The sequence below is a fragment of the Eriocheir sinensis genome, chromosome 26, assembly GCF_024679095.1.
Source record: "Eriocheir sinensis breed Jianghai 21 chromosome 26, ASM2467909v1, whole genome shotgun sequence".
In the NCBI taxonomy this organism is placed as follows: domain Eukaryota; kingdom Metazoa; phylum Arthropoda; class Malacostraca; order Decapoda; family Varunidae; genus Eriocheir; species Eriocheir sinensis.
In genome coordinates this window covers 17,519,204-17,528,302 of record NC_066534.1, presented here as the reverse complement: position 1 = coordinate 17,528,302, position 9,099 = coordinate 17,519,204, and the positions used below count along the sequence as shown (strand labels likewise).

General features: G+C 49.1%; 1 protein-coding gene across 1 annotated transcript; it reads left to right on the top strand.

The window, feature by feature from the left end:
- The first annotated feature begins 4,179 nt into the window (after positions 1–4,179).
- LOC127003914 (segmentation protein even-skipped-like) lies at positions 4,180–6,514 on the top strand. The gene is made up of 3 exons (XM_050871018.1): positions 4,180–4,307; positions 4,677–4,962; positions 5,534–6,514. The coding sequence occupies exons 1-3, from the start codon at positions 4,180–4,182 to the stop codon at positions 6,152–6,154; spliced, it is 1,035 nt and encodes a 344-aa protein (XP_050726975.1). The 3' UTR covers positions 6,155–6,514.
- The last annotated feature ends 2,585 nt before the right edge of the window (positions 6,515–9,099 follow it).

Sequence of the window (9,099 nt, the reverse complement as noted above, 5' to 3'; positions counted from 1 at the left end):
CCACACACACACCTTCATCTCCATCCTCTTCTTCTCTCGTAAAAATATAACACCATCATCCTCATCTTCACCCTCTTCTTTTCCTCCATCCCTCCACCATCATTACCTTCTTCACTTTCTCCTCCACCGCTAACAATATCGCCTCTTTTGACTCCACCTCTTCTTCCTCACCTCCACCCCCACCACCACAACCACCAAACCATTCACCTCCACCTTTTTTTTTTCCTTCTATCACCACCACCAACAACGCCTTCGCCTTCCCCCCTCACCACCTCCTTCAGTCTCAAGAGATGGAGGTGGTGGTGGTAGTGTGCCTCCCCGCGGTGTCTTGGCAAGGTGGTGTGAGGTCGTTGGCGGGTGCTTACTGGGTGATTAAGGAAGTGGAGAGCAATCAGCGCCCATTATACCTGCCTGCTCACCCCTGTCACCTGGCCGGCATATCCCACCTGCCCTGCACCCCTTCCCCTTCTGTCATATCACACCTGTCCTTCCCCCCTCCCATCACCTCCTTGTATCTCACCTGCCCTTTACCCCTTCTATCGTCTCCATATCCCACCTGTGCTTCCAACCTTCATAGTGTGTCATGGTATTGGAAAGTGACAGTCGAGCATCTCCCCTTTCTGTCTCTTTCTCTCTCTTTGTCTCTGTCTGTCTATCTCTCTCTCTATCTATCCTTGCCTGACCTCGTTGAAGAAAACAAAGATCCCTTCAATCTAATCACTAACACCAATATTTTCTTTCTAATTCCTTTCATCTATACTCGCTATTTCACTCTTTCACCTCGTATATTATAACTGGCTTCTACACCTCTCTTCCTCCTTCTCTAACTGCGTCTATAAATGCCCCCTCCACTTCCTCCTCTCATTTGCTGCTGTATTCAATCTTCCTTCCTTTTCCTCACACACACATCCTTCCATCTTCCCTTTCTCTCCTTTCACTTCAATTCCTTTTCCTTTTCTTCCTTTCACTTACTTTCCCGTTTCTTTTCCTTCAACTCACCTTTCTTTCTTTCTTCTACATTTCTCATACCTTACCTGTCTCTCCCTCTCTACCTCTCCTTCCCTTACCTCACCTGTATAGCACCTCTTCTCCTTCCTTCCTTTCTCACCTCTCCCCACCACCTCATGTCACTTCTCCTCCTTCCTCTTCCTTTCTCACCTCTCCACTCACACCTGACTCAGCTTCCTCTCTCCCCTATCTCTTTCTCTCACCCCTTCACCTCTCCCCCATCCTCTCACCTCTCCACTCTTACACCTGACTCCCAGCTTTCTCCCCTCCTCCCCACCCCTTCTCTCCCCTCTCCCCCTTTCTCCTCTCCCCATCTCAAGCACTTGCTAACGAATCTTTTAAGGACAAGATGAGAATTAATTGTTCAGACGCGCGAACACACACACACACACACACACACACACACAGATAGTCCTTAATTCACGTAGTTTTCCTTTCAAGAACAAAAAATGGAACGAAGAAAAGAGAGGAAGAGAGAGAAAAAACAATAAAACAAGGTAGAGGAGGAAAAAGGGGGAGAGGAATTCAGAAGGGGGAGAGAGAGAAGGAGGGGGAGAAGACAATGATCCTCTCTCCTCCTCCCTTTGTAGCGCGCATTTCTCCCTTTGTTGAATCTTCTCCCCAGTTCCGTCGGGCCTCGGTAATTCGCCTCAGCCGCTCATCAACGCTATTTAGCAGCCCGAGAAGCCATTCTTAACAACTGTGCTAATCCCTCAAAGAGACTCTCATACACCCCGCCGGTCTCTCCCTCCCTCCTCATGGCCCGCCCCGCCCCGCCCCGCCCCGGCCCCTCAAGAGACAAGCGGGCCCACTGATCAAACTTTTCGGCCTTCCTTTTGACTTCACCGCCGCCGCCCTAGTGAGAAGTGTTCAGCGTCCTCTCCTTCTCCTCCTCTTCTTCTCGCTGTCTTTTCCTCCTCCTCCTCCTCTTCTGCCTTTTCCTTTTCCTCCTTCTCTTTCTCCTCCTCTTCCTCCTCCTCCTCCTTCTTCGTCTCTTTCTAATCCAGCTCCTTTCCTCCTTCTGCTTCTGTTTCTTTTCTTTCTTCTCCTCCTCCTCTTCCTGTTTCTATTTCTTCCTCCTCCTATTTCTTCTCCTCCTCCTCTTCCTCGTTTCGTTTGCTTGTTATTCCTTTTCTTCCTCCTTTTCTTCCGTGTTATCCTTTCTCTCCTCTTCGGCGGTGGTTCTTGATGTGTTCCTCTTCCTCCTCCTGTTCTTCTTTTTCCTCCTCCTGTTTCTGCTCTTCCCTTTCTTCCTCCCTTTCCTCCTTCTCCTCCTCCTCGTTATCTTCTCCCTCCTCTTTCGTGGATTTGTTTCTCCTCCTCTTTTTCCTTCTTCTATTGTTCTTCTTTTCCTTCATTCTCTTCTTTCTCCTCCTCCGGTTGTTCGTTCTCTTTTCTTCCTTCTTCTCCTCCTCGTTATCATCTCCCTCCTTTCTACCACTTGCTTCTCCTCCTCCTTTTCCTCCCGTTACTTCTCCTCCTCCTCCTCCTCCTCCTCTTCGTAGCGCTGATGTGTTTCTCTCTCCCTCCTCTTCGCCTCTTCATCTTCCGTCACCTCCTCTTTTCTTGTCACCGATTCTCATTTTCCTACTGTTTTTCATCTTTCTTTCCCTCCTATTCTTTATCTTCATTATTCTTTCCCTCCTCTTTCGCATTTCAGTCTCTCCCTTTTCCTATATACGCATCCTAATTACGCCTCTCCGCCTCTCTCTCTTCTCCTTTGTCTTCTTTGCTCTCCACCGCCTGAGTAAGGATGAGTAAGTGAGTTTGCTATATTAGAAAAGAGATTGGCTGGGTCGTTAAGCTAATATAGTACAGCACACACACACACACACACACACACACACACACACACACACACACACACACACACACACACACACACACACACGTGGCTACCAACACTTTTTTTTTTTTTTTTTTTTTTAACAGCAGTTCAAACACAAAAGCAAAAAAAAAAAAAAAAAAAAAAAAAAGCCTACTTCTCACTGCAAAGACTCATTAAGAAGTAAAGTCATTAAGACCGTGGACCACCGACTGACTGACTAACTTTTTTTTTTACAGCAAAGGAAACAATTCAAGGGCTTAATAAAAAAAAGAAAACAATAATGAAAAAAAAAAGCCCGCTACTCACTGCTCCTAAAAAGATAAGAGAGGAGTGGCCGAAAGAGAAGTCAATTTCGGGAGGCGAGGTGTCCTGTACCCTTCAACAGTCCAAGAGAAGTGACGATAAGCTTCAATTCCCTTCATTGAGATTAAAACCCTTATTCTTAAACGTATCGTCACCTCGGTTCGCCTGTTTGAAAAGCCTCTCGAATAAGTGCTGGGATTCTCATGGACTGCTTTGTGATCCTAGTGATAGTTTTACACGACTTCAGCGTCTTGAGCGGAAGAAGCATACCTGTCAAATCTTACGTTTTTTATACACAAACTTATGGTCTCTAACGCAAAATCTTATGGCAAGACACCACAGTAGCTTGACAGGTATGGAGAAGCACCCAAGAAAACCCGGCTAACCTTCTCTCTGGTCTTGGGAAATTGTCGTAATGGGAACCCGATATGTAAGACTCGGAGGCTGAGACATGTTATACTGGCATGACTTTCAGCTTTGTCTCGTATCACCCGAATTCTTGTCTTTCACCCTCGCCCCCAACTACTTCACCCCCCCCCCACCATATTTTCCTCCCCTCCACCAACAGCTTAGCCCCTACCCCTCTTTCAACACTATCTTCACCTCCACGCTCTCTCTCTCTCTCTCTCTCTCTCTCTCTCTCTCTCTCTCTCTCTCTCTCTCTCTCTCTCTCTCTCTCTCTCTCTCTCTCTCTCTCTCTCTCTCTCTCTCTCTCTCTCTCTCTCTCTCTCTCTCTCTCTCTCTCTCTCTCTCTCTCTCTCTCACACCACTTTCGTTTGTCCGTGGTGGAGGACGCGTGGTATTGGCTGCGGGAGAGGTCATTTCAGTTAGACCACGCCCCTGCCTTCGCCTCGGCCAATCAGGGGGCGCTGTGACCCTCGCGTTAGCCCATAAGAGGCGGTGCGCTCGGCCGTCCTCCTCAGTGTGCCCGAAATTGGCTGTGGTCGTGGTTGTCATCCGCCTGTTTCCTTGTGTTGTTGTGGATGAGTGTGCAGTGTCGAGTCATCATGGGAGGCCTGGAAGAGCGTCTGTCTTTCCTCATGGGTCAGCAGGTGCCCGTCAGCCCCCCCAGCAGCCCCTCCTCCAGAAGTCCCTCGCCGCCCTCCCCCTCGAACCCCAGAGACGACCCCAGCAAGGAGGATGAGAAAGGTAACGACTGCTTCTGCTTGTGACTTAATTTGCTAGCTTGGACTTTCTTCCTCTCTGGCTCACTTCTTGAATCTTGATCCTTTCTCTATCTCTCTTTCTTTACGGTCTTACTTTTTTGCTTTGTGATGTAATTTCTTGTTTTCTTGTTAGGTTTCCGGGTATATTTTCCTTTGAGTGCCTTACTGCTCTTTTCTTTAGTGATTCTTGTTCCTCTGAAGTCGCAAACGGTCTTACTTTTTGCTTAGTCGTGTATTTTCTTGTTTTCTTGTTAGGTTTCGTGTCTCTAATTTATCTATTTTCCGTGTACATTTTCCTTTGAGTACCTTACTGCTTTCTTTAGTGATTCTTGTTCCTCTGAAGTCGCGTTTTAAACATCTTACTCTCTTAGCCATGAGATAAGTAAAGCGTTGCTATGCCTTCCGTTTCTACATAACTCTCCTCCTCTTCCAGTCGGCCAGAGTCCAGTGGAAGCCCCCAGCAGTAGTTCCTCGCCTCCCCCCGCGCCGGCGACGCACCCCACGCAGCCCCCAGCGGAGGCACGGCGATACAGGACAGCCTTCAGCAGGGAGCAAGTGGCGCGCCTCGAGAAGGAGTTTTTGAGGGAGAACTACGTGAGTCGGCCGAGGCGCTGCGAGCTGGCGAAGGAGCTGGAGCTGAGCGAGTCTACCATCAAGGTGGGTCTTTTGGGTGGTGATATAGTGCATTCTAGTGAGTAAGATTAAGCAGAGTAACGTGACTGGAAGGCAACGTGTGTGATTAAGTAGAGGAGGACCTAAATGAGGATCCATGCGAAGCGATACTAAGCGAGAAAAATAAAATGAAGAGGAATATAAGGACAGTGCCCATGGTGATGCTGGTGTTCCTGTCTTCCTCTCTTGTTGCACTGCTTGGTTCCTTTCCTCTGCTCTCCTCCTTTTCTTAACACTTCCTCTCGACCCACATCTTGTCCTCTTTAACTCTTCCCTTGACTCAACATTTTCGTCTTCTTTACTTGTTGTGCTTCTTGGCTGCTCTCCTCTACTCAACGCTAACTCTTCCCTTGACTCAACATTTTCCTGTCTACTTGTTGCACTTCTTGGCTCCTTTCCTCTACTCAACGCTAACTTTTCTTAACTTCCCTTGACTCAATATTTCAGTGTCCTCCTTCCTTGGCTCCTTCCCTCGACCCACTACTTATGTGTCTTCATATCTTGACTCACTTCCTTGGTTCCCTCCCTCAACTCACCGCCTCTCTCCCTCCCGCAGGTGTGGTTCCAGAACAGACGCATGAAGGACAAGCGACAGCGGCTGGCGATCACGTGGCCCTACGCCGACCCCGCCCTCGCCGCCTACCTCCTGCACGCCGCCGCCGCCACGGGAGTATACCAACCCTACGGAGCGCCCTCTGCCCTAGCCACACTCGCCCACACCCCCTGGAACCCCGCCGCCGCCCAGCCCTACACGCCCCCTGGCCTGCCCTACGGCTTCACCCACCAGTCGCCCGTCACCCCGAGGTTCAATCCATACCCACGCCCAGGGATCCTCTCCCCGCCCTACTCCCTCCCGCAGAACTCCCCCCCACACTCCCTCACCCCGCCTCTGCCCTCAGCGCCGGCCCCCCGCCACCTCCCTGCCTGCCCCAGCCACGCCTCCCTCAAGGACCCCTGCATGTGTGGCCTCATCTACCCCCCAAGCCTTACCTCCCACGCCTCCATGCTCCCCTGCAGCTCCTACCACGCCCCCTCTAGCACAGCGGCCCCTTCCACTCCCCAGACCCCCGTCACCACCACCATCAGCTCCTGCAGACTCCAGTCCTCCGCGTCGTGTTCAGCGTCTCCCGCCAGCACGCGGCAGCCGCCCAGACTCTTCAAGCCCTACGACAATTAACCTTCTGCCCCCAAGCGCCTCCGCGGTGCAGTGGTTAGCGTCCCTAATTAAGAATCTGCGGGCCTGGGTTCGAATCCCGGCCTGGACAGTCGGAGTGCGGCCCAACAAGCGGTTTATCCTTCCTTTCGGGATAGTCGTTAAATGGGTACCTGGGGAAACCTGGGAAAGGTAAACTGTGCTAACCCGGATGCTGCAGTGGCCGTGTCGGATGAATGGCTCTCTCCCACCACAGGCTCAAGGGCCAACGGGACGGAGATGAGCACCGCCGCCACGCGCAGTTATAGCGTGTGCTCCAGCTTTACCTTCCCATCCCCCACTCTTCCATCCCTGCTGCTTCCCCTTCCTCCCCATCCCCTCCCCATCCCCGACTCCTTCCCTAGAGCGTTGCCAGCTGTGATCCTGCCGGTGTTACTTTAATGTCTGTCCACGGAAAATTGTTTCAAAACTTTCCCAAGCGTTTGCAAAGTGTTTGGAAACAATTGTGTGTGTGTGTGTGTGTGTGTGTGTGTGTGGTGACAGTAAATCAGCTTCCTGTAGGTTTGGCGTTCTGTATCGTCTCCGGCAGTTCTTTTCCCCCTCTGTTGCTGATTCGTATGGCGTATGCATCTCGTGTGTGGGGGCTCCACCCACACAGCTCGGCTAAACAGAGTGGAGTCAAAGAACTCTCTCCTTATTGCCTCACTGCAGACGACTTACTACCCTCGCTCATCCCTATACTGTCCAAATCCCTTATGTAAGAGTTAACCAGCATCTTCAATTTTTTTTATCCCTTCGGCTGGCAAACTCTGGAACAGCCTTCCTTCGTCTGTATTTCTTTCCGCCTACGATTTGAACTCTTTCAAGAGGAGAGTATCAAGACACCTCCGCCCGAAAGCTTATGTTGGAGCAGCGTCTAGCGAGCTTTTTTATGGTCGTTGTTTTTGTTTGTTGCCCTTGAGCTGCCTCCCTTGCTATAAACATCTATCTATCTGTTTAATTATATCTATCTATCATATGTATGTGATGATTTATGTGACTTCAGCAATTTCTTTTAATATGTCTAGTCCGTACTGGTGTAAAACTTTCCTGCTGTAAATATGTACAGAGTGTGACGCGTGAGGGCAGTCAGGCGTGGCCGGTGGCAGTGGCGGTGAATTATAGTACAATGCGAGGCGCCAAGTCTGGACAGGAAGCATTGTTTCCAAACTGTTTGGTTACAAAGTTTCCTCGTGTGGACAGGCCTAAATAAATTATTGTAACATTGGTTAATATTTTTGTTTTCTTCGTGTATTTTGACCTTGGGAGAGAAAAAGGAACACACACACACACACACACACACACACACACACACACACACACACACACACACACACACACACAAGGAAATTTATAACTTCTATGTAAAGCTCTTTAATCAGCTCCCCGACCAGGTGAGTCAGCTGGGCCAGGTAATGACTCTTCCAGCCTTGACTCTTAACTCAGGTCAGCTGCGGGGGCATTAAGGGCAGTTAAGGGGAGACTCGCGGAAAGAAAGGCAGGTCCGGGCTTAGTGATTAGAGAGTGTGGGGTGGGACGCGGGGCTCTTGTTATCTCTAAATTGCCTATGTTTTATTCTATTCCCCTTCCCAAGCTTTACTCTAGTTGTTTATCTCTTATTTTATTCACCTTATTCCTTACTCTATCTTTGGTGTATCGGGGTAACAGACATTAGACCCTTTATTGTACGTTTCCTGATCTCCCTGCGTAAGATTTTCTACTCTAGCTCATCCCTATGCTGTCCAACTTTCTATTGCAAGAGTTAACCATTGTCTTCATTCTTTCATCCTTTTTAAACGATGGCGCTAAGTTTAAACAATAATAATAACAATAATAATAACAGTGAAGGGAAAGAGTAGTCATCTATGTAAGTCTGAGGCCGTGGGGAAACCAAAGAGCAAAGGCGTCACTGCAAATAATATTCAACCTCACAACCCACGAGAGACGCCAATCGCATCCTTCATTAACCAGCCCTGAGTCTGTTTCCCGTGTACCCTATTCTTCCTTGGCTCTCGGTAAAGGAAAAGGAAGTATTGAGGCGAGTTAGCGGAGTATAATGCAACAGGTTAGAAAAGCACGAGCAGGCGAGAGTCTACGCAAAAACTACGCCACCAACCACTGAAATAGTCTGATACTGGGCAGGCTTAGGGCCATATTTTTAAACATTTCTGCGCCCAAGAACACGTAATTTACTAGTCTTTCGTGGGAGTTTAGGGCATTTCCAGGGGTACTTTTATGACCCTGGTGGTAGTCTGAGCCCGCCTTCTGTACCGTGAACTTAAAAGGACACTCATTAGAACTCGATTAACCCCTTTTTTGGCCTTTAGAAATAGTTGGTGTGAGGGGTGGGAGCATCTGACAATACCAACCTTAATCATTCTTTCTCTCTTTGAGCATAAATGTTGTCAGTCTCCAGCCAAGGTTGTGATCAAGGTCTCAATACCGATGCGGGCTTGTCTTTCATTCCTTGTAATCCACCGCTCATCCCTATGCTGTCCAATTTTCTAATGCAAGAGTTAACCCTAGTCTTCCCTCTTTCACCGCTTTTAAACATTGGAATGGTCTCCCTTTCCTCTGTATATCCTCCTTGAGATCTAAACTTTCAAGATGGGAGCATCAGTGTGTGTGTGTGTGTGTGTGTGTGTGTGTGTGTGTGTGTGAGTTATGGTGCTTTTACCGTGCCTGCCTCCCGACACGACCCCGCCCTCAGTGCCACGCCGCCGCCATCAGCGTGCCATCAGCGGCCATCATGAGGGAGGAAAAAAGGGAAAAGGGAGAGGAAGAAAAGAAGAGCGGGAGCTGTGCGTGAAGAGGTTGAAAGGGGACGAGGAGGACAAAGACGGAAAGAAGAAAAAATAACATGAAAGGAATGGAGAAAAGTATATAAGAAAAGGGAAGAGTATTAAAGGAAAAAAAGGAAAAGGAAATAA